The 26,487-nt window shown below is 36.3% G+C and overlaps 1 protein-coding gene across 6 annotated transcripts in view; it reads right to left on the minus strand.

The window, feature by feature from the left end:
- slmapa (sarcolemma associated protein a) overlaps positions 1-24,831 on the minus strand; it is a 69,134-nt gene extending 44,303 nt beyond the window's left edge. For all 6 annotated transcript variants that reach the window (XM_058790550.1, XM_058790548.1, XM_058790549.1 and 3 more), the window contains exon 1: positions 23,468-24,831. In XM_058790550.1, coding sequence (XP_058646533.1) covers positions 23,468-23,665 — 198 coding nt within the window. In that variant the 5' untranslated portion in view covers positions 23,666-24,831. The remainder of the gene's footprint in view (positions 1-23,467) is intronic.
- Positions 24,832-26,487: the final 1,656 nt, after the last annotated feature.

A 26,487-nucleotide genomic window follows, 5' to 3' on the forward strand; every position in this document is an offset into this window, starting at 1 on the left:
ATAATAAATACTAGTAAATAAATAATGTTAAAATAAAACCAGCACCAATCTGACATACAGTGAGGAAAATAAGTATTTGAACACCCTGCTATTTTGCAAGTTCTCCCACTTAGAAATCATGGAGGGTCTGAAATTGTCATCGAGGTGCATGTCCACTGTGAGAGACATAATCTAAAAAAAAATCCAGAAATCACAATGTATGATTTTTAACTATTTATTTGTATGATACAGCTGCAAATAAGTATTTGAACACCTGTCTATCAGCTAGAATTCTGACCCTCAAAGACCTGTTAGTCTGCCTTTAAAATGTCCACCTCCACTCCATTTATTATCCTAAATTAGATGCACCTGTTTGAGGTCGTTAGCTGCATAAAGACACCTGTCCACCCCATACAATCAGTAAGAATCCAACTACTAACATGGCTAAGACCAAAGAGCTGTCCAAAGACACTAGAGACAAAATTGTACACCTCCACAAGGCTGGAAAGGGCTACGGGAAATTGCCAAGCAGCTTGGTGAAAAAGGTCCACTGTTGGAGCAATCATTAGAAAATGGAAGAAGCTAAACATGACTGTCAATCTCCCTCGGACTGGGGCTCCATGCAAGATCTCACCTCGTGGGGTCTCAATGATCCTAAGAAAGGTGAGAAATCAGCCCAGAACTACACGGGAGGAGCTGGTCAATGACCTGAAAAGAGCTGGGACCACTGTTTCCAAGGTTACTGTTGGTAATACACTAAGACGTCATGGTTTGAAATCATGCATGGCACGGAAGGTTCCCCTGCTTAAACCAGCACATGTCCAGGCCAGACTTAAGTTTGCCAATGACCATTTGGATGATCCAGAGGAGTCATGGGAGAAAGTCATGGTCAGATGAGACCAAAATAGAACTTTTGGTCATAATTCCACTAAACGTGTTTGGAGGAAGAAGAATGATGAGTACCATCCCAAGAACACCATCCCTACTGTGAAGCATGGGGTGGTAGCATCATGCTTTGGGGTGTTTTTCTGCACATGGGACAGGGCGACTGCACTGTATTAAGGAGAGGATGACCGGGGCCATGTATTGCGAGATTTTGGGGAACAACCTCCTTCCCTCAGTTAGAGCATTGAAGATGGGTCGAGGCTGGGTCTTCCAACATGACAATGACCAAGCACACAGCCAGGATAACCAAGGAGTGGCTCTGTAAGAAGCATATCAAGGTTCTGGCGTGGCCTAGCCAGTCTCCAGACCTAAACCCAATAGAGAATCTTTGAGGGAGCTCAAACTCCGTGTTTCTCAGCGACAGGCCAGAAACCTGACTGATCTAGAGAAGATCTGTGTGGAGGAGTGGGCCAAAATCCCTCCTGCAGTGTGTGCAAACCTGGTGAAAACTACAGGAAACGCTTTGACCTCTGTAATTGCAAACAAAGGCTACTGTACCAAATATTAACATTGATTTTCTCAGGTGTTCAAATACTTATTTGCAGCTGTATCATACAAATAAATAGTTAAAAATCATACATTGTGATTTCTGGATTTTTTTTTAGATTATGTCTCTCACAGTGGACATGCACCACGATGACAATTTCAGACCCTCCATGATTTCTAAGTGGGAGAACTTGCAAAATAGCAGGGTGTTCAAATACTTATTTTCCTCACTGTATGTATTGGCCTACTGCTGTGATCAAACATCACTGTGGAAGCTTCTGTCACGAAAACAAATTCCTCGTATGTGTAAACACACCTGGCAATAAAGCTCATTCTGATTCTGATTCTAATTAAATGTTATCCGACCGAAAGGCAATCAAAAGCAACCTCTACTCATACAAGTTACAGATACAAATTTGTTTTGGCTGCTTAAAATAACCAATACTGTCCTTAAGTGTTGACCAGGCAAGCTCTCAACTCATTTACTCCGCTATGTTCAACATCCCTGATCGGTTTGAGCGACACACTTAATAACTAACAGCCATCAAGGGTGCCAGAAAACTGGCTTTGGAGCGTCATGAATTGTAATCGTTTCATGTACTCTGTTGAATTCCCTTCATTCAAAATGAATGCTGCTGAATTTCCTCTCTCGGATGGATGAATAGACTCACTGTCAAACATGACTACAGTATGAGTGACATTCATTATTTCTGCCCAACGCCAGCATCCCACATCACGCGTCACATGTGGGCTTCGCTGCAAACAGGTTCATCAGGTTAAGCCACAGAATGAATGCTGTCTCCTTCAATGCAATGAAATCAAGGTTATGACTTGATAAGACCCACAAACCTGACTTTGAGGTGTTTAACATCCATTTTACTTCACATTATGCTAACTGATTGGCCATATGATACAGCAGGAGTCGAGCGCTATCACATCCTCCATCATAGCGGGAGTGAAATGTGATATGTGTGTTTGTCTTACGTGTATTTTGGCATGGAGACTGCATGACATTGGTGATGCATCTGTTCATAAGCAACCAGCTCATTTAGAGAAAAACAGATTAGAGCATTGAAGATGGGTCGAGGCTGGGTCTTCCAACATGACAATGACCAAGCACACAGCCAGGATAACCAAGGAGTGGCTCTGTAAGAAGCATATCAAGGTTCTGGCGTGGCCTAGCCAGTCTCCAGACCTAAACCCAATAGAGAATCTTTGAGGGAGCTCAAACTCCGTGTTTCTCAGCGACAGGCCAGAAACCTGACTGATCTAGAGAAGATCTGTGTGGAGGAGTGGGCCAAAATCCCTCCTGCAGTGTGTGCAAACCTGGTGAAAACTACAGGAAACGCTTTGACCTCTGTAATTGCAAACAAAGGCTACTGTACCAAATATTAACATTGATTTTCTCAGGTGTTCAAATACTTATTTGCAGCTGTATCATACAAATAAATAGTTAAAAATCATACATTGTGATTTCTGGATTTTTTTTTAGATTGTGTCTCTCACAGTGGACATGCACCTACGATGACAATTTCAGACCCCTCCATGATTTCTAAGTGGGAGAACTTGCAAAATAGCAGGGTGTTCAAATACTTATTTTCCTCACTGTATGTATTGGCCTACTGCTGTGATCAAACATCACTGTGGAAGCTTCTGTCACGAAAACAAATTCCTCGTATGTGTAAACACACCTGGCAATAAAGCTCATTCTGATTCTGATTCTAATTAAATGTTATCCGACCGAAAGGCAATCAAAAGCAACCTCTACTCATACAAGTTACAGATACAAATTTGTTTTGGCTGCTTAAAATAACCAATACTGTCCTTAAGTGTTGACCAGGCAAGCTCTCAACTCATTTACTCCGCTATGTTCAACATCCCTTATCGGTTTGAGCAACACACTTAATAACTAACAGCCATCAAGGGTGCCAGAAAACTGGCTTTGGAGCGTCATGAATTGTAATCGTTTCATGTACTCTGTTGAATTCCCTTCATTCAAAATGAATGCTGCTGAATTTCCTCTCTCGGATGGATGAATAGACTCACTGTCAAACATGACTACAGTATGAGTGACATTCATTATTTCTGCCCAACGCCAGCATCCCACATCACGCGTCACATGTGGGCTTCGCTGCAAACAGGTTCATCAGGTTAAGCCACAGAATGAATGCTGTCTCCTTCAATGCAATGAAATCAAGGTTATGACTTGATAAGACCCACAAACCTGACTTTGAGGTGTTTAACATCCATTTTACTTCACATTATGCTAACTGATTGGCCATATGATACAGCAGGAGTCGAGCGCTATCACATCCTCCATCATAGCGGGAGTGAAATGTGATATGTGTGTTTGTCTTACGTGTATTTTGGCATGGAGACTGCATGACATTGGTGATGCATCTGTTCATAAGCAACCAGCTCATTTAGAGAAAAAACAGATTAGCTCATGTGCATAAAGAATTAGGCTGGTTTGATTCAGAAATACATCTTAAAGCCAAGCAACAGAAACGTAATGCAGAACTGCCTCTGGTTCATGGTTTGATGCGTCACATATAGCTGGATGCTACATAAGGTCCTTCTACTTTTCTAAGTGACTTTAAAAACACAGAACTAGTAAGTGTACAAGCAAACGAGAAAGAATGGAGAAGCACAAATGACATAGCATATTCCCTCCTATTTCCTCTTGCTAACGGTTGTGCTGACTGTATTCTGAGGTTATTGTGGTCGCAGAACTCTTATGTTTTACGTTTGTTCAATTTTCTAAAAGCCCATAATGATAGTCACTTATGCATAAGCAGGAACTGAGTAAAAATTAGATTAATGAAACTTGATAGGCAGCACTACATGACAACAACATATAAGAAACAAAAATATTAACATTTATGCTTCAATTAGATATTAACAAACAATATCTACTGATACGTTAAGAATTATTTAATAAACATTAAAATACAGGCACTATTAAAAAATACATATGAATTAGATATGCAAGGAAACATTTTTGATAGTGAAATAAATTCTGAGATAAGTCAACTAATATTTCAATAATTTAACAACAATTTCACATGTTCAGGTTTCTCTGATGTTGGTTAACAGTCACATGCAGACATTTTTTAAATATTTAAAAATAGTATTTTAAAAATGTAACTTATTTACATATTAGTGCTGCATTATGTGGTCAGAAATATATTATGGTTTCAACTGCAATAAACATTCAGGCAAAAAGGCACAAACTTATTATCATTCATAATAACAATAATACAATTATTTATTACAAATTTTTACTCTATAAAAATATTTTAAATTAAAAATAATTATACTATATGAGTATTTTATAATTTTATTTTACACCAATTTAAAACAATACTGTCAGACGAACGTCAATCTACTTTACAACTGTTCTCTGATTTTTTTCACTTAGCCTTACTTGGTAGTGTAAAATACTTAATGTGTGACTCCTAAACTATAATTATAAAGTCAAATGGTAGCAGTTTAAGGAGGAACTTCTGCTCACTTTCATTTAATCAACAGCTGGCGTGTTAAATATTGATTAAATATGCTGGGACACGGCACTAATGCACCTGCTTGTGTCACAGCGACTGTCAAGTGGCTACTACACAGGGGGTGAGTGGAATACATAGATAGAGAACGAGTGAGTGAGAGAGAGGGCTGATTTTTCTGTCAGGGATTCGCCCCCACATCCCATCGTCAAAGAGCACATTAGCATTCCTAAAGAGACCCGACGCTGCCACCAGCCTTCTGCCTCTAACACAAATCTGACTTGAACTTTTCAGCAGCACATCTCACACAGGTGCCAGTATTCCTGAGATCAGTGTGAAGGTCATCATTCATCCTATAAGAAATCTCTTTATATTCTACCTAACTGAGTCCATGTGCAGACTGAAACTATTTTGAGTGCAGGTTTTATATAAGCTGCACAGAAAGGCAGTATTACCCTGTGCAAACAAGAGCAGAGACGATTTGTGCAATTAACACTTCCAACACTGATAATTAAAATGAATCATGGGAAGAAAGGAGGTGGAACATCAACTTCAGCTCTGCTGGTAGAATGGTTTAAGCAACACATTTCTACTCTAGTTGGATGTTTATGCCTGTATAGAGAGTTAGAGAGACATATGAACTGATATGAATGATCCATTATTAAAATTAAATAAGAATGCAATATTAACAAATTAAACTAAAATGCCTTAATGTTTTCAAAAAGTAGACTTAAACTTTCTCAAAATAAACAATAAGTTTTTACTCAAGTCAATAGGTTTGACATTAAATTAATGTCTGCAAAGAAGTCTTGAATCTCCAAACACTGCAATCATAAGGTATGTTCATATCACCCAAATCCTATTTTCCACATATCCCATTCAAACATATAGTTTCATATTGTCTAAACAGCAAAAACAAATAAACAAACAATAATAAAAAAAAACAGTCTAGTTGTTAATGTCTATATTTTTTTCCATAAACTACAAATAAAAGCATAAAAAGTCATTACTTCAAAATAAACATTAACTGCAAATAAAATATTAAAAGAGAACTGAAACTTGTTTTATTTCTGCTAGTTGCAAAGGCACTTTAAATACCAAAAATTAAAACTACATAAAAACTATAGACAGAAAAAACAAAAAAATAAAAACAATTAAAACAAACAAAAACAATTAAAGGAGAAAACCGGAAATATAAAAATAAAAATAAAATGACACTAAAAATCTCATTTTCATTACAAGTAGATTTGGTGAAATCCATTACTTCACTTTTCTATTCAAAATAATACAAAAGCTCACATCATACTGTCTGTGTTAGTCTCCCTTAATCATATCAGCCAAAAGCCACAAGATTTATTCCATGAGAACAGCTCTGAAAGCCAACGCTGAGATCTTGAAGGAATGCAGAGTTTAAGCTTCAAAAGCAAGTCTAAATCTAAATCACTCCTACCTGAAAAGAGCTCCATCCAGGGATGGAAAACAAATGGCCTGGCTGAGGAAATTAACATCGATCGCGCAGGCTGTGTAAAGCAGGTCAGCTATAGCAAAGACACTAACCCGTTAAGCTTGGTTACTAATCAGCAGGTCAGGCAATAAAGCACCCTTAACCTCAATCCTCAATAACCAGGCAAATCAATACGGACCTGGTAAGATTAAATCTTCTCATTCATGCTGGAAATGTGATGCAAATCAACACACATGTAAACAAACAAACAAGTAAAATTTTAGCAAACCTGAATGAATTACTGCAGCAAAAACACTCTTACTATAAACAGATAAAGCAGCAGTTTTCTCTGAACGCTTGATCAGACCCAGTGGAGATTAAAAAATTCGCTACCAGCTACATAATGACTCAAGCCTAAGTGGGGTTCAAGATTTCAAAAGGCAGTGAGTTCTTTCCCTGGAAAACCTGAAGTTATCTTACAGAAGAACCCCTTACGCTTGCCCTGTGAAGACACCATCTATCATAGAGTAGTTTCATGAACAGAAGGTTCAATGCCAGTCTTTCAACATTGGCCAAAATAGTACAATACATCAGTACAGTCTAAAACAGTTTTTTAGTCTTTGAAGAAAAAAGCCAAAGAGACAATTTAAACAAGGACAGGTGATTTTTATTAATTTTAGGCCATTTTACTCTAAAATCATAAATTAAGATAAAACTAATTTGCAAAATGGACTAAAAATGTCCAAGCAGAAAACTTTAACCAAATATTCAAACATTTAATAAGTTGAGTATTAAATTGCAATAAATATAAGACAGCAATGGCATATTCACAATTACACATTATTACTAGTATGTGCATTATTCAGTATTCAGTTCAGTTAAATGCTATATTCCGTTACATTTAATACATGAATTACTGATCAATTTAATGCTTTTCTATAAGAAGTCTTGAATCTCCAAACACTGCAATCATAAGGTATGTTCATATCACCCAAATCCTATTTTCCACATATCCCATTCAAACATATAGTTTCATATTGTCTAAACAGCAAAAACAAATAAACAAACAATAATAAAAAAAACAGTCTAGTTGTTAATGTCTATATTTTTTTCCATAAACTACAAATAAAACCATAAAAAGTCATTACTTCAAAATAAACATTAACTGCAAATAAAATATTAAAAGAGAACTGAAACTTGTTTTATTTCTGCTAGTTGCAAAGGCACTTTAAATACCAAAAATTAAAACTACATAAAAACTATAGACAGAAAAAACAAAAAAATAAAAACAATTAAAACAAACAAAAACAATTAAAGGAGAAAACCGGAAATATAAAAATAAAAATAAAATGACACTAAAAATCTCATTTTCATTACAAGTAGATTTGGTGAAATCCATTACTTCACTTTTCTATTCAAAATAGTACAAAAGCTCACATCATACTGTCTGTGTTAGTCTCCCTTAATCATATCAGCCAAAAGCCACAAGATTTATTCCATGAGAACAGCTCTGAAAGCCAACGCTGAGATCTTGAAGGAATGCAGAGTTTAAGCTTCAAAAGCAAGTCTAAATCTAAATCACTCCTACCTGAAAAGAGCTCCATCCAGGGATGGAAAACAAATGGCCTGGCTGAGGAAATTAACATCGATCGCGCAGGCTGTGTAAAGCAGGTCAGCTATAGCAAAGACACTAACCCGTTAAGCTTGGTTACTAATCAGCAGGTCAGGCAATAAAGCACCCTTAACCTCAATCCTCAATAACCAGGCAAATCAATACGGACCTGGTAAGATTAAATCTTCTCATTCATGCTGGAAATGTGATGCAAATCAACACACATGTAAACAAACAAACAAGTAAAATTTTAGCAAACCTGAATGAATTACTGCAGCAAAAACACTCTTACTATAAACAGATAAAGCAGCAGTTTTCTCTGAACGCTTGATCAGACCCAGTGGAGATTAAAAAATTCGCTACCAGCTACATAATGACTCAAGCCTAAGTGGGGTTCAAGATTTCAAAAGGCAGTGAGTTCTTTCCCTGGAAAACCTGAAGTTATCTTACAGAAGAACCCCTTACGCTTGCCCTGTGAAGACACCATCTATCATAGAGTAGTTTCATGAACAGAAGGTTCAATGCCAGTCTTTCAACATTGGCCAAAATAGTACAATACATCAGTACAGTCTAAAACAGTTTTTTAGTCTTTGAAGAAAAAAGCCAAAGAGACAATTTAAACAAGGACAGGTGATTTTTATTAATTTTAGGCCATTTTACTCTAAAATCATAAATTAAGATAAAACTAATTTGCAAAATGGACTAAAAATGTCCAAGCAGAAAACTTTAACCAAATATTCAAACATTTAATAAGTTGAGTATTAAATTGCAATAAATATAAGACAGCAATGGCATATTCACAATTACACATTATTACTAGTATGTGCATTATTCAGTATTCAGTTCAGTTAAATGCTATATTCCGTTACATTTAATACATGAATTACTGATCAATTTAATGCTTTTCTATAACAAGTGTTTATTGTCAACTAAATTAAAATATTCAATTATTTTATTCATTCATATTTTTCATCATTTTGTTGATAAACTAAAAGAACTGGATTAACACTACAAACCTCAAAGAATATTACATAAATACCTTTTAACAATTAATACATAAATAACTGATAAATGTAATGCTTTTCTAATATATATTGCAGTGCTGTTTGTTGTCATCAACCGAATTAACTCAACTTCAACAACTAAATTGTGTTAATAAACTTGAAAACAAAAACAAGATTAACATTACAAAGCAGCCAATATATTTACCAAGTCAATATACACTCGTACGGCAAAAACATCCATAAAAAAAAACACCCTATTATGATTCAGCAGCCAGTAATCAATATCAACTTCACTTCTGAAGTTCTGGCCAATGTTTGTGTTTCCTAAAGCCTGGAGTCTGTCGTTCTCAAATACTATGAATCTTCTAAGAACTCAATAAAAACCAAGGCCAAAATGTTTATTCCATTAAAGTCTTCCATCATTAGCCTTTCAAAACACCAGAGCGAAGGCACAGACCAGGAGAGATGCCCATTCATTGAACTACTAGTAGAGAATTACAGGAAATAAAAGAAAGCACACTTATATCTGTCAGAGATAGGCATTTCAGTGTCTGAATGGACTGGAATAATATTTACATTTAATCATTTAGCGGACACTTATCCAAAGCGAACATCATAAGCAAGCTGTCTATAGTACAATGTGCCAAAGCAAAAGTACAAATACAAAAAGCTACAGCAGAGGTGAGACTAGGGCTGGGCGATATATCTCATGCGATATGCATGCACATCTCGTCAGTGAAGGTTCCTTGATTAGTGGTAAATCTCCATCACCTGTTTTCAAATGGAGCGGCATTTAATACACAGAGCCGTAGTTCACTTACAAGCTAGGCAATATCGCGTTCATTATCGAAGGCGATTCATCTGCGATATTGTGTAACAGGTGATGGAGATTTACCGCTAATCAAGGAACCGGCTTTACTGACGAGATGCGCATGCATATCGCATGAGATATATCGCCCAGCCCTAGGTGAGATGAAGAAAAAAGGAATGAGAATGGGATTTTTAACGAGTAGGCATAATAGTAAGTACTTTTGTTGATGGTTGTGAATTAGTTAAGTGCAGTAGTTTCTTGAAAGATGTTATTGTCTCAGCAGATTAGATGGGGCTGATTTCACGAGGTAAGAGTAAAGCAAGTGAAGGTTTCAGAAATGGACTTTCTGCCTAATTGCCAAGGAATGACCATGCAACCAGCTACATCTACAAACATCAAGCATATTTCATACTACAGTTATGTGAGGTCAGAGATAACGGTACAAGAAGCTGCCAAGCTACACAGAAAAGTCAGGAAAATAGAAAACTAGTGCTAGCCGTTCACCCATTCAATGTTTTCAATGATAGCTCATGTTAATCATGATGTGCAGTGAGAAGGGCTTGATCCTCATGGCAGATATATGCCCTGCAAATAGCCCAAGTTTAAAAAGGGGATTGATTTAAAAGCTACAAATAAGGAGACCATTGAGAGTGTGTTTACAGTTACTTAGAAACCAAATGAAGAATGTAGTGATTTTAGTGATCGCCAACAAAGGGCTTGGAAGAAAACATGAGGATTTGTAAAATAAATGTAGTGTAGTACCTTAAAACAGGGCTTGATACGTGTTTGAAATATAAACATAGTATGAGCGTCCTATCTGCATTCCAATGAATTAACAGGGTGGATAAAATGGACTCAGTTTTATTATTACAGCACTGTAGATGTATGTCAGAGCTTTGTGTGGTGTCGAAAACTTCACATTTAAGAGATTATGACAGCATGGATTTACATAGATAACATATGATCCAATTAAGACGTCTCACAGTTAATATTATTAATTACATTGACAAGATCTCATTAGATAACAGCGCTCGCACAAGAGTCTTTTTCCAGAGAGAGTCCTATGATTTGTTACCGGTTGTCTGTGGCATTGAATGTGTCTGCAAATATTAAACAATTGCAGCTGAGATTTGATATTTCTACTAGAGTGGTATGAATTATTAGAAAGCACTGCCAAATCAGGACACTACATCATGTATGCCTGTGAATGAAACAAATTAATATCTGTGAATAAGCTGGTTCACTATAAAGAACATGCTGACGGTGCACTTTCAACTCCAAGACATGCATTTCAATAATATCAGTATTTTCTGACATGAAGCAGGCCAATGAGGAGAGAGACAGAGTCCTGTACATTAGGGATGGGCGATATGGGCTTAAAAGTATATCACGATATTTCTGGTATTTTATTGCGATAACGATATCAATGACGATAATTCAGGGAATCCTGTTTCTTTAGAGAAAAGTATTATGTTTCCTATTTTTACTCAGAATAGGGTGTTGTGAGCATTACTGAGTACATGTTTTGACTGTATAATTCACACTGGAAACTCCACATATGTTTATTTGTGTTCTTCAATCTTAGGTATTTTTTTTTATAAGGAAATTATATGTATAATGCAATGCTAATCGACATGGCCTTTATCACTGTATATAATACTATCATTCTGTAATATGAAACCATGTCTGGTCACAAAAGAAGTTAATTCAAACGCTCAACTATGTTATTAAGTTAATTTGGACAAAAAGCATATCAATAAATGATATCTTTGTTGGAAAACAGGTTTGTAAACAGGCTCATACACATGCAAAACTGTATCACACACATGCTACTGTAGTACATTTATTCAGAACGATTTTTTTTGTGTGTGCACAGTACAGCCCTAACCAAACCAGTTCCAGACTGTAGAAGGAGCTCCTCATCAAGGTTATTATAGTTTTTATTTATTTTTTTATTTTTTTTATTTTAACATCGTTTTCAAATTTGCTATGAAATTTAGTTTTTATTTGTTTCATTAATATTTTTGTTAGGTTTTTTTTTGTGCGCACATTTTTATTTAGTTTTATATAGTTAGTTTCAGTTTTAATTAAAGTATAGCAGAATCAACAGATCACTTCCAGAGTGAAGGCCAAAGAAAGACTTAGCATAATTTAACCTTAGTGAGGCAAAGCGTTTATAGCGACAAAATTATCCCATGCTGAGATTGATAGATGGTAAAAGTAGCCTATACAAATATACACCAAAGGATGCAAGCCTTTTTACTAAATAAATCTACACAAGTTGCACTTAATGTCATATCTAATGGTGTGTTGAGATATTTAATATGAAAATAAACGTAGCCTAATTTGGTTATATGTCTTTTTTCTTATTTAACCATAATCGTGATATTGTAACTGTCGTGCCTTGCGCACTTTTCCGTGAACATCCGCGCATAAATCATAACTGGGACTAATGAAATTCAATAATAACGGCAATCGTAGGCCTATTTAAAGGCTCACATTTGAATATGTTATTTTCTTTATTTATGAAGAATTATAAGCGTGTATATGATGTGATTTAGCCTTTGCATATTTATTTGTTCAAAAGTTTGGCAGTGATCACAAGATGTTATGGCACGTTTTTTATTGTTTACAGAAAGGTGCGTTCTCATTTTTTCTTCTTCTGTTAATTATCATGTTGCGTATCTTTATTTCTTCAAAACACCAACTTGCCTAATGATGGTTTGATTGCTTGTGTTATATGAGAAAATTAATAAGCTTGCCTACCTGATGTTGTAGATTAATGCGGGTGCGGTTCGGCTCGGGACTCGCGGTCTTTATGTCAAACGGTTCTGGTACAGAAATAAATTAGAGCTGCTGTCGGATAACGGGTCAGGTGTTCTGTTAATGTACTGCTGGTGCACGTTTACCAAACAGGACCCGTGCAGGACTCTGCTTTAAACCGCTTTGCGTCTCTCCGTCAGAGATGCGCCATTTACATGTATTTCCCATACCGCCACACAGCTCACATATTTTTCAGCCAAGGGATGAGAACGTAATGATTACGAAAACGATCATTTATTTTTGTTAATTTTTTTTTTTTTTTATTTCAGTTAGTTAATCAAGAACTGTTGTTAGTTTCGTTTCGTTTATCAAATATTTTGACATTTTTATTTTATTTCAGTTTATGAAATCGTTTTTGTCTTAGTTTTATTTTTCGTTTACGAAAATAACCTTGCTCCTCATTTAGCGATAAACCCCTCAATTTCAAGTCCACCTTCAACAACTATATGTCAACAACTAGACTTTATCGTTATTATCGCGGGAAGACAAATTTTTATCGTGGGGAGCATTTTTAACGGTATATCGCAAACGATAAGATATCGCCCATCCCTACTGTACATCTGCTAGAGATCTAGGGTGTGGGTCGCCCCTCGGGGCACTGGGCGAGTTCGTATCAGGAAGGTGGGGGCTCCAGTAGATAAAGTCAGCTGCTAGCCAGTTGTCCCTGTCTTGGTGCTGCCTATAATAACAACAGACTGTAAAAAACGGGGTGCAAATGGCATCATACTATTTTAAGACTTCGACAACAGAACTCACACTTTGACAGAAAATATGCAACGGCCTGCAGCTAAAAATGCTAAAGACAGATGATAAGCAACACCACAAACACATAAAGAGAAACAATTTAATGAAATAAATATATCAGATGCACAAACAGAAAAGCAGCAAAAAGCAAAATGTATTTAATATGACATTATATTATCTAGAACCAATAAAATACATTTTTCTAGTTAAATGAAAATGTCATTTTTTTCCAAGCAATTAATCCTTGATTAGTGATATTAGATCCACATCACATCGATGAACTCTTCTTTGCTGTTTCCATGGAATCAGATAAAGACCAAAAGGAGGGACAATCCCACAAATGTAAACAATCTAATCATGACGCATGAATACACTAAAATTCACAATATGTCTAGCTGATATTTATAAAGTTGCCAGGTAGAACTCTATTCTAAGGGCCCTTTTTAATTTAGACTGAGCAGATGGTAATATTTACATTTGAAACTGGTATTTACATACTGATTCTAACAATCACCCAAAAAATAAACGAACTATTCCTTCAGGTAAATGCTTCTGCTTGTTCCAAGTCAACTCAAGGCTAAAGGAAAGACACAAACAGCTCAAATCTTACTTACAGTGTATCCATGCACAAAGCAACACTACACATTCGGGCTTACAAACATTCAGGCTGTCATTTACAGTATTAATCAGCCTGAAATTGAATGCAACACAATACAAGGAGATCAAAGCAAACCTGGGCATTCACAAACTCAAATAACAAACTCAAAAAACATAATGAGAAGTGAACCACATTAATTAAAAACTGGTCTAACTAGAGCACAAATGACAGCCCAGAGCCTGGTAGGACAGTGTATCTTGGAAACACACTGGCTTCATTCTCATGGGGTCATTTTGCCAAATCCATTAGAAGAAATAGCAGTGTCAGGCCTGAAAGCAGTCATCCAGATACTCTATTAGCGGCCGTGAGGCTTTGATTGATGTCTATAAATACAGGCGACATTCTCAGGCATACAGTTGCAATCGCCACCTTTTTAGCAATGCCCGCATTTGTAGTACACAGCATCACAAAGCCAGTGGACAGGTGGTGATATTGGCACCATTTCACATTATGCCAACTATTGGCTGGCCCAGTTTAGGTAGCTTCATCTTGGCACATCTTTCCGACAGAAACCATGCCAATAGAAGCAAAGTCTCTTCATGTCATTACTGCACTGTCCTATGTGGACAACCAATCCCAGAGAGGAAATGGACGGTATTAGATTTTCAATCTTAATACTGTCAATAACAAGAAGAAGCAGCTGATAAAGTCTAAACAATTTAGACTGAGTAGGAAAAGGAACAGTTCAACTAAAAGTGAACATTTGCCATAGATTAAAATCCAAGATGTAGAGGAGTTTGTTTCTTCATCAGATTTGGAGAAGAGTAGCATTACATCACTCGCTCACCCATGGATCCTCTGCAGTGAATGGGTGCCATCAGAATGAGAGTCTAAACAGCTGATAAAAACATCACAATAATCCAAAAGTAATCCAGACAACTCCAGTAAATCAATTAACATCTTATGAAGTGAAAAGCTGCGTTTCAGGGAAATAAATTATCATTTAAAAAATGCTGGGTTAAATACAGCGGTTGGGTTACTGTCCAGAAGGTTGGGTTAAACATTTAACCCAACTGTTGGTTGAAAACAACCCAGCATGTGTTCTGTCCAATATTTACCCAGCACTGGGTTCTATTTAACCCAGCATTTTTTAGAGTGTATGCACAAATCAAGCACTGTTTACAAGCAAACATTGGATTATGGACTATTTTGCCCAAAAGCAACGGCTTGAAGTTAAAAACTCTAACATCTCTCAAAGAGATTTGTTACTTATGGATTTGTGTTACTCTCATTCTGACAGCACTCATTCAACGCACATGATCCATTAGTATGCAAGTGATGTAAAGCTACATTTCTCCAAATCTTTTCTGATGAAGAAGCAAACACATCTACACCTCGAACAGCCTGAGGATGAGTAAATTTTCAGCAAATTTAAATTTTTTAGGTGACCTATTCCTTTAATGCAATGGAGGAAAAAAATGTTCTGCAAAAGTATTTAAAAATCACCTCAATGAACACCAAGTAACAGCAATTACTAGTTAATAATCAACTGCTTATGAAAATAATGAGGATGCAATTACATCCTTTTATTATAAGTCACATACACACTGCAAAGTTTTGATATTGACAAGAGCATTTAATTGCAGGAGTGTTAAATGACAGTTCTCTAAGTGTAGAAATTGCAAATTAATTAGATATAACCATAACAACACTGCATCTCACTGCTGTAACCAAGAAACATGGATTCCAACAGTCTATGTTTGATGTAAGCTAAAAATGTATTTAAGTACTAATGCATTATAACAAATCAAATGAGATGAAGTCTAGATTATCAAACACATATTAACACATGGTTAAGTAATATATAAAACATGTGGGACAAGTGAATGTTTTGGACAGGCAAGTGAAAGAGAAATTTACTTGCCCAATCGGACAAGTAACTTGAAAAAATCAATACCAAAAACAATAATAACTGCCTTTATTTGTGATATAGCCTTTGTTATAGGGGTGTGCGATTATATATCGTTTGTGATAATTTCGTAATCGTTGTTTTAAGGAGTATATTGCAAGAATCAAACAAAACACACCTACAGAGCGCACGCATACGTTTTAGACACCATATTGCCTGTTTTTGCTCTATTTCACCAACAAAAATAACTCCAAACACAGCCACAGCTGTTTTGCTTCTCTGAGCAACATGACAGTGTTTCGTTCCTGAATGAATCAACCGTTTAAAGGGGTCATATAATGGTACATGCACTTTTACAAGTTGATTGTACTGAAATGTGTGTTAGCAGTGCCTGTACACAACCATCATAAAATGATAAAAATCCATCCAGTGTTTTTTTTTTAATCTCCTTATTTGTTTTACCCTGTCTCAAATCAAGCCGTTTGACCGTTTGACGCCACACGGTCGGACGCCCCTCCCACGATGGTTGATTGACAGTAGTGTTACAACACAGACCCGCCCTTGCTCGTGAGCGAGCTGTCAATCATAGTCCGCGCGTCATTGTTGATATACGCTGGAGCTGTCTATGAGCAGAATGGCGTCTAAGCGATTGTGGTGTTCTGTTCTCGGGTGCAATAATGAACACAGCAGTCATTTTGATGTTCCTAAGTCTGAACCGCTGAAGACACAGTGGCTGAGTTTTGCTTTTGAAGGGAATATTCCCCACGAGCAACGTCAATGTTTTCATGTTTGCGCGAATCATTTTTCACCAGACTGCTTTATAAATGAAGGTCAGTATAAAGCTGGTTTTGCTAAGAAGCTGCTCCTGAAAAAAGAATCGGTACCAACTATTCGTGTTCCTGCTGAACCTCCAGAAGAAGTGAGTGTAACGTTTAATTAACCTTTATATTAATCTTTATATTAATCTTTGCAAATCGCTAGCACGCTTCACGATGTATGTGGCTAATGTTTACATTCAGGGTACATGCATGTTTTCTATTCTGACGTTCTCAATATAATTAATAATCCCACGTTTATAATGAACAAAACGTTATGGTTATTGTGTTATTACAAACTGTGTACGCAGGTATTAAAGTTAACATGATAACACTACACTAAGCTTACTTTTGTAGATGGTTTATTATATAATAAATATATATTTATTATATGTGTCTGTTAAGAAGTAATGTAAAAAATTTTAATAAATAAAAAACAGTTATAACTGCATGAAAATTAATGGTAACACAATACCTGCAAAATACTGTTTACATCCTGCAAATGCATATGATCCAAGACTATAAATACTCTAATTGATGTTTTCAATATTATGCCAGAATAAGTTATGTTATCTGTTACCTGTTCCGGGTCCGACTCGGTTCGAATTGATACGGTTGCACAGTATCCTCAGAGACTCCGCTGCCATTCTTCAAAATATACCCTCAACTGTTGTCAAGGCAACACTCCACGTGTGTTAGGTCAAAACGCCCCACAGAACAGAGGGCGGGCGAGCAAAGCTCATTAGCATTTAAAACACACGCACTAAAACGGTGTGCTGAAAACAGAGCTGTTTTTGAGCAGGTAAAATGAGTGTTTTCTTACAATACTAATGAGAATTTTTAATTAAAGTATATTACAAACTTTCAATTTAGACCCTAAAGAATCATATTAGCTTGTACAAAAATGGCATTATATGACCCCTTTAAATGATTCGGTTCAATCGCAATGACTCGCTTATTAACAGTGACTTGATGCCACCTACTGGTGGTTTTAATTTCACATTTACAGTAGTTTTTTTTATTTTTTTAATAATTTCAAATCACTATTCAACGTTTTATGAATCAAAACATTATTTATTCATTTGTAACTGCAGGTTAAAGCATTCCATGTGCTTCAGAGCTGCATTAACAGTGGGTAAATATATCTATTCCACTTCAGATGCAGCTTCTGTGTTTCCGCTGCATTGCAAAGATGAATTTTTTTGATAATGATTTCATTTGTTTGGTAACAGTCCAAATGTCTTATTATACTATTTGACTGATTAAAAATTAAAAATTTAAGTTTGACAATGATGAAAATATAAATATATATAATATAAAATATAATAGCATCATCACACTTTATTATTTTGTTCATTATTTAATTTAAAAAGAAAAATCTAACTAATAAACTAAATGTGTTTTGTATAACTACAATAAATAATTATATTTATAACTCAATTTTAATTAATTTTTATCTCTCCGGGCAAGTAACTTTTATACTCTGACAAGTAAATGACAAATTTACTTGTCTGAAGGACAACCACATGAGAATGCTTAATGTCAAGCCCTGCAGAGGTCACGATACGACACGTATCACGATACGGGACTGCACTAAATTTCACCTCAGAAGAATTTAGTAAAGTTTTTGTTTATTAAACACTGCATACTATGGGGCCATTGCTAACTATAGGCAGAGCAGGCAGTTGACCTCTGCGGTATGAAGGGCCTCCATAACTGTACCACAGTACAATATAGGTAATGGCATATGTTTAATGTCTACATTGAGCACTCCCCACCAGGTAAAATATTCTGACTGCTTGCATCTTGTTTTTAAGCCCATAAATAATAATGTACTTGTTCTAATAAATTTATATTGTAATGTACTCATATTGATATATATTTTTGAAAAATCATCTTAACATTGCTGGTAGGTTTTCATTGCACAACTGAACACTCTACATTTAAAAAATAAAAATTACAAACGTTCTAAACAGATGCGCTGTCTTCACTGTATCTAACGCACACACACACTCAGTCAGTCACACGTTGCGGCCGCGTACAGACATTAAACAAACTTTTTAGCACTGCCTCGCAACTTTATCAATAGAATAGCTTAATCACTCAAGAGCTACATTATCTTTCTCAACAAGGAGCTGGTAACATCATTGTTTCTAAAGGTATTAAAGCCACAGTTTCACTAATAATACAATGGTAATTCATACATACACAGCATCTCTCTCTCTCTTTCTCCCTCACTCTCTCTCATAAATGAACACTTGATGAATTACACTTTTCTGAGAATAGAATATCGAAGTGGAGATCGCTAAACTGGCAAGCTAACCGGTGTTTTCAGAAAGCAAGCGTGTTTATTCACAGTGGAGAGAGCCCGCGTACACACGGTTGCCAGGTTGACAAAGATAAGTAACACACTTAGCAGATATTTCCATATTGCGCAAGCGGGAAGCTCCGTTTCGGGGATTACGTCTCTTTATATCAGACAACCCAGTTGTGTTCCTCTGCGGCCAGATTAAACATTGTTGTAGCCTATATGTTATGTTATGCTCTATTCACTATTTTTTAGAAACCTCGTACTTTTTTACTCCATTTTAAACAGTGTTCTTGTATTCAAATTAAGCAAGGTCCACTGCTGCACACGTGCCACAATATTGATACAGAGACGGATGTATCGATACTTGTATCGTCAAATCTCTGTGATGACACATCGTTGTATCGCAGCACTAATTTCAATAAATACAAATACTGTGATATAATGTAACTCTAATCATGTTATGAGAATTTCCTCATACCGCCTCTAGGTTTAAGTAAGGTTTGAGGTTACAAAATATTTACAACATTATCATTTGTATTTACCACATCAAAGCCTGTTAAATAATCAATCTTTAATTTGTCAGATTAAAGTTTTTCTTTCAATCAAAGCAAAAGTTGTTTCTGAAGGGTTAATTGCCTCACCTGGTTTTGTAGCGTGCAGCACTCCCTTAATTCAAACACCACACCTTAATCTACATGACTGCAGTTAGCAACCATAGCCGCAATTATTACACAACAGCTGAGAAATTATTCTCCAGAGTGATGATAGCAAAACTTCACTGCATCTAATACTTCCTCTTTACAGGCAAAACACACCTACACACCGCCAGACGTACAGAAAACCTCTTTACGCATGCAAACTGTGCTAACAACAAAGAGATCCTAACGTTACACACAGCCACCCAAAATCATTCTCCAAACAACCGAAGAAAACCACTGGAAACCATAAGCTTGCCTAAGGGAGAAAACAAGTTATGACCTAATACGCTGTGCACTTGCACTGTCAAAATGTGTCATCTGAAAGTAGAACTCAGTGAATCACCAGCATTAAACCAAAACTCACACTAAAAGCACGTTCCTGGATAATACAGGCGGAGTGGAATATGTTCTTCTGCTTTCAACAGGATTATTTTACACTTTCATTCACACACGACTAGGCATGGGACGATAACCGGTTTCAAGGTATACCGCGGTTTGGAAAATTCACTGTTTCAAAACCACTAAAATTTTCTGTTATACCGTTCCTGCGGTATGCGCAGTTTTTTTACGTGTCGTCAAAGACGGAAAGTGCCGGACTCCCTCAGTTGTGAGCAGTGAAGAGCGAAACGAGTCACACGACCCCTCCCCCTCCGGATAGCGGTCAGTGAGAGTAATCTGTGTGTAGGATGATGGCCGCATGAGGTGAATCCCTGGAACTTTTTCCCCCGTCGAAAAAGACGAAGTCTACTGTATGGGAATTTCTCGGGTAACGCAGACCAATCATGTTCCGTACACAACGATGTTCCGTACAGATGCCGTTGTGGCGCCGATCGCTAAATAAATACTTCCAGGTCGTCCACAAACAATATATCTGTGTCGTCCTCATTTCTCCCTCTTTCACCCTCAATCAAGACAGAGACCCATTCGCCGGTTGTTTCAGTGTTGAAATAAATACTATTTTGCTTGCTACCGAGGCAGATAACATACCTAATTAACTAGCTAACGTCAACTAGTTTCCTCCCTCACGTTACTTCACAGAGCGGGGAATAGCAGACTAAAGTACTACGTTTCTGCGATTTGGTACAATAAATTTAGCTGGTATCACGTCTATAATTTTAAGCCTCCTGCCATTGTTTACATCTGTTCAAAATCACGTCATTTAAAAAAGAAACAAACTGCTGGCTCAGGTGTCTTTGCCACTGTTTGAGTGTTATACGGAGAGAGACCGTGTGTGTGTGTGTGTGTGTGTGTGTGTGTGTGTGTGTGTGGGTCTGTGTGTGACACACAATCGCGCACTCTCCTTAAGTGTATGTGCACACATCTTTGTACCTCTCCGCTCATAACTTGGACTGAAAGATGAATATGTAGAAAGTGAGCATATCTCCAAAAACCTTGTTGAGCTGCAGGTTTAATGACTGCATTTTTTATTTTTTCAAAAATTGTTTTGATTTATGTTTTTGATTATTGAGCTATAGGTTTAGGTTAAGTGACTGCATTTTCAATTTTTTTTCATTTAGAAGGATTTTTATTTATTTATTTTTTGTATTTTTTTATTTTTGCAGAAAATAATTTATGTTCTGATTATTGTTGAGCTGCAGGTTTAGGCTCACTTAAGTGACTGCACATAATTTAATTAACAAGAATTCAATTATTTATATTAATTATTTAGCCTGACATGTTTACCATTCCAAAATGTTCTATATGTTTCTTAAAAATAAAATGTATTGTGTTCAGTGGAAAAAACTTTGTTGTTTTTTACCCAGACATTTAAAAATAACACATTTTAGAGCTATAATCGCAATACCGTGATACCGTGATATTTTTATCTAAGGTTATCATACCGTCAGAATCTCATACCGGCCCATGCCTACACACGACGCTGTGAAAGGAGAGCCACAGTAATGCATGTACCTGGCTGCTAAAACCTAGGACATCCAATTTCACAAGCCAGACCAGAATTAAGAGCCATCATTTTCAGCATCAACACATGGAGCAAAGTAATGCCACAGCAATATTTTACTTCTTTTTACCACAGCAGTGTTATGTGAGATAGTCTCAAACAGTTCATCTGTTGCTGTCAAAATGCTCTGTCACCTTTCACGAGAGATGTTATGGGTCAATACGACTGTGACAGAGACTGCATGTAATGGCAAAAGATCACGTCTTATCTGTCCAGTGCCACATAAACATCACGCAGATCAGAGATGTCCAATCCTTTGACCTTTGATTAGGCACGCCATAGGGGAAGGGGGGACAAGCCATTAATATTAATTTGATTGTTTTATTTTAATATGAATTTTTTATTTATTTTTGCATTGAAATGCAGAGAATATTAATTAATTGTGTTTAAAAAATACATTATAATGTAATACAATTAGCTCATTTTAGACTATATATACACAATACACAGTGGCCCAAAATATCTGGACACTCAAGCAACACTAAGGCCTAATGCATGAATCTCACTGTATTAGATAAAGTTTTAAACCAAGCATCATTTATTTACATGAAATATAGTACAAGCATGCTTTATGTCAGTAGATCTCAACCAAGGGCCCTGGACTCAACAGAGGGCCTCAGTAAACTTCTAAGCGTGATTTAAAAGTACTCAATTACTTAATTTAATAGTATTGAATAGTATTATTATTTTTTTTTTTATAAAATAAAATAATCTAACTTAAGTTAAATGCTAAAACACATACATAAAATAAAAAAGATAATTATTGTTTCTGTTTGTCTCTCAGTTTGTTTATTAAAGTAATGAACTTAAAACAATCCGCTCTGTCATAATTATATATAAATACTGGTGGAAATATCTGACCTTATATGTAGGGGGGACCACAGAAATCATTCTTTTTATATATCTGTCAACAATTAGTTATCAGTCAAAACACTAGCAGATATACAAATGTACATATGTAAAAAAAAAAACTTCATGCATTCATTAAAATGAACCAAAACACCAGCCATCAAATACATTCTCTTTTCAAATTTAATTTACTCATTTAATTTTTTTAAAACGTGACTTCAAAACTCTCAAATGAATGTTTTGTTCACAAGAACATTTCTTAATACTTCTCCTAGATTTGATGTATTTCTTGCTGAGTTTTCCCATACTGTAAAATCTCCTACACTCATAAATAATAATTTTCTTAAGGACTATGATCTTACCTTTCTCAATAATTGTAGTGTCCTTTGTTTATCTGTTTGTCATTTTACATAAAAATACTAATTTAAAAATAAAGATGGTTTCGAGGCATTGAGCAAAAACAGCTGAGAAAAGTGAAATTAGTTCCAAGAAAAAAAAATTGGCTTTGTATTATGATATTTTGCAAGTTTATTCAGGCATTAATTGTAAAGTAACACTTTACAATAAGGTTTTAACATCAGTTAACTTGAACTAACAATGACAAATAGTTATAATACATTTATTACTTTGTTACAAATATATTACTAAAATAGAAAGTTTTATCTGTTATGGACCAACAATGATCAGCTGTATCTATATTAAAGTTAACAAAGATGAATAATTCACTGTAAAAAATGTATTCCTCATTGATAGTGAATACTGATGGGACCTTATAGCAAAGTGTTACCAACTGGGGCTTAGTGTCTAAATACTTCTGGGTGGGGACCACTGAATATATATAAGCCTATTGTAGACAGAAAATCCTAATAAATCAAGACAGCTCGAGGTGCATTTTTCATCTGCATGTCAAACAAGCAGTTGACTTAGGAGCCAATCTGACCTGTTCTGCCTGCCAAGAGAGCTAAAACACCTGACTTACCTTTCCCGTCTTGTGGTCGAACCACACCAGAGCGTGATTCCTGGACAACACCTTGCAGTCGAATGTGGCGTTATTCTGGGCAGGGCGACACCGGGCCACGGAGCGCCCGATCTTGACCGGCTCATCCAGGTAGACATGTCGTTCCTGAAACGGGTGTGAATTCGGGCGACAGGTGAACACGGCCAGCGCTGAAGGCATTGAGGATGGCTTGGGAGTGCTACTCCAACCAGAGACGAAAGACAGGGTTTCTTGATCCAGACTGGCCCGTTGCTCCAATTCTCCAATCTTTTTAATGAATTAGCAGGAGAACAACGCACATAGCAATACGAAAAACTCTAAGAAAAGACAAGGCTCTCCTGCTGACCGACTACATAACGTCAAAATGACTGTAGTTAAACACTATGTAGACGACTTCATGCCCCCTTGCGAGACCCCCATGATGCCAAATCAGCTGCCCAATTCCATACAAATCTGTTTTTTCAGATGACAGTCCACAACTTGAGCTGTTACACCTCGTTCCCTGCACAATTCATCCTTATCCCCCTTCACAACCATAGGCCTGACCAAAAAACAAATCAGCAACGCTAATATACTAGTAACCTGTTGGACCAGCTAATCTATACTCCCCCCAGAAATAAGACTGTCCGCCGTTTGACATGCGTTTCTAGATTAACGGGCAATGACTTCTATATTAACGGGCACAAAACGCAAATGTTAAACCCTAATGAAGATTAATAATGTGAGTGGGTTTGGCTCAAGTATGCAGGACAAATCATCAAGCCACCACTCCCCAAGACCGATCAGCCTTCCACTATGAAAACAAAAGCTCAAAGACCTAATCAACCCGACATTTGCAAGCTTTTAACCGTCAAAATTAATGTAAGCTTTATAAACCGCTCCCGCGGAGGGTGTTTTCTTGCGTACCAGAGCGTTAGCTGGCTAACTTCATATTAGCGCGTTAGCTTCGATGAGGTAACGGTGGCCTTTACCTTCTTCTTATCAAGCCCTCCAGACTGAAAGAGACTTTAGAAATAATTCCGAGTGAATTTATCCGGGAGGAAGAAGTTATTTTTTCGTCTGTGCAACTTTCGTGCGCGGAGAATTTGCGCAAATCCAGTATTAGCTCGGGAGCTCGATACCTAGCTTAGCTCGCTGAGGGACGCGATAAATTCCCCAGAAAAGAAACTCGCAAACGAATAAAGTCCGTGACACGGTCCCGCGGAGGTCTCCGCTCCCGGGGACTCTGAAAACGGGAGGAAAAATCGTTGTGTGCGAGAGGATAATTGGAAGTAAGTCGTCCTCCTGAAGAAACACATACACACACACACCGGCCACAAACCGCCGCGGGGCTCGAGCACCACTGAGAAAGGGGCGGGGACTCCGCCGTGACGCGCCAACGGGGGCGGGGCTACTGTGTGGACGAATTGCGTTTCCAGAGAAAAGGGTGACGTTTTTCATATGGAATGAAAATAGATGGTATGGAGGCCCAAACATGCTGATTTTTTAATAAGTGAGTCAATAAATAAATATAAAAATAAATACATATAAAAATAAATGACTTCATAAAACAAACACAATTAATTTTTATTTAAATTCAGTCCTGCATTATTTTTTGTATTATTTTTTCACTTTATTTTTTAATGTATTTATTTTTTTTAATTAGGTTACACTTTATTTTAAGGTGTCCTTGTTACAGTGTAGTTATAAAGTACTGAGTAATATTAATTAACTACATGTACTTACTATATGATTTGGGTTAGGATTAGGGTTTGGTTTGGTTTACCTTTACTTGCATGTAATTATGCATAATTTATTGTTATTATAATACTTAGTGCATGTAACGTGTAACAAGGACACCTTAAAATAAAGTGTAACAAAAATTATTTTTAAATGTTATTACATTTAAATTAATTTGTTGTATTTTTACTTTTCATTAATTAATTTATTGCCATGTTTATTTGTTTGTTTAAACTTTTTAATTTATTCTTACATTTCTATCTCCATATTATATATGATCTTATTATAATGATCACAGCCTTTTTGAATATAAGGTAAATTCTAGACTATATTCATGAGGTGCTTGCTGGAATGCCTTTTAAAAACAGCACTGAAGGAGTTCCTTCACTATCTGGTCCAATTTATTCATTTAAAAAAAATCCAGTAAGTACCTAAAGATGCCAAACTGGAAGAGTTTACTTAATATTCATTGACCAAACAGCTCGCTTAGCAAACACAGACAGCACAAAACAAATGCATACTGGCAAAATCAAAGCCTTTGGAAGGTGCTTCTAGGCTCCCAGTAAAAGTACAAGTTATTTATGGAGTTCAAAATCATCCCTGGAAAGTATTTTTGTTTCTGAAATGAGGAGAGGGTTTGAAAGCTAACTCCACCCCCTGTCCCTCTGTTTGGACTTGGAATCTGTGGACTAAATTACACTGAACATCTGTCATACCAAATGGAGCGTGCTGATTTGACTCTAATGTCTTGCTCAGGCTAATCCAATTGCTTTGTCTTGGTTCTTTATGTGACCCATAAGAAGTAATTAAGTGATCACTGTTGGAACATCTATATGCAAACAATAGTGCGGTTCATTGATGCCTGAGGCTATATATGACGTTAAAGTACCAGGCCACCATGTGAATGCTATCTTGCTCTGTTCATTTGATTAAAAATAGACAACAGAGCCTAACATGTTATTATTTTCAACAAGTGTGCTACAGGAATATACAACTACAACAGTCTTAAGCTGAAACTAAACCATATTTGACCTAAAAATTATATTATCGGATTAAATAAATTACATTAAAGATAATCATGCAAAGATGGAGTTCGGAAAGTATTATTAGGTTTTTTCTCAGTTGCATACATTCTATACTATAATTAGAATCAGAATTTATGTTTATTGGCCAAATTACACTAAGCAATTTGCCTTGGGGGTTGCTCAAAAATTTATATATATGTATATATACATATAAATATATAATATATGTAGTCTTTTGTCAGTTATATTATTATTTAC

This window comes from Onychostoma macrolepis, chromosome 11 (genome assembly GCF_012432095.1).
Source record: "Onychostoma macrolepis isolate SWU-2019 chromosome 11, ASM1243209v1, whole genome shotgun sequence".
NCBI lineage: Eukaryota > Metazoa > Chordata > Actinopteri > Cypriniformes > Cyprinidae > Onychostoma > Onychostoma macrolepis.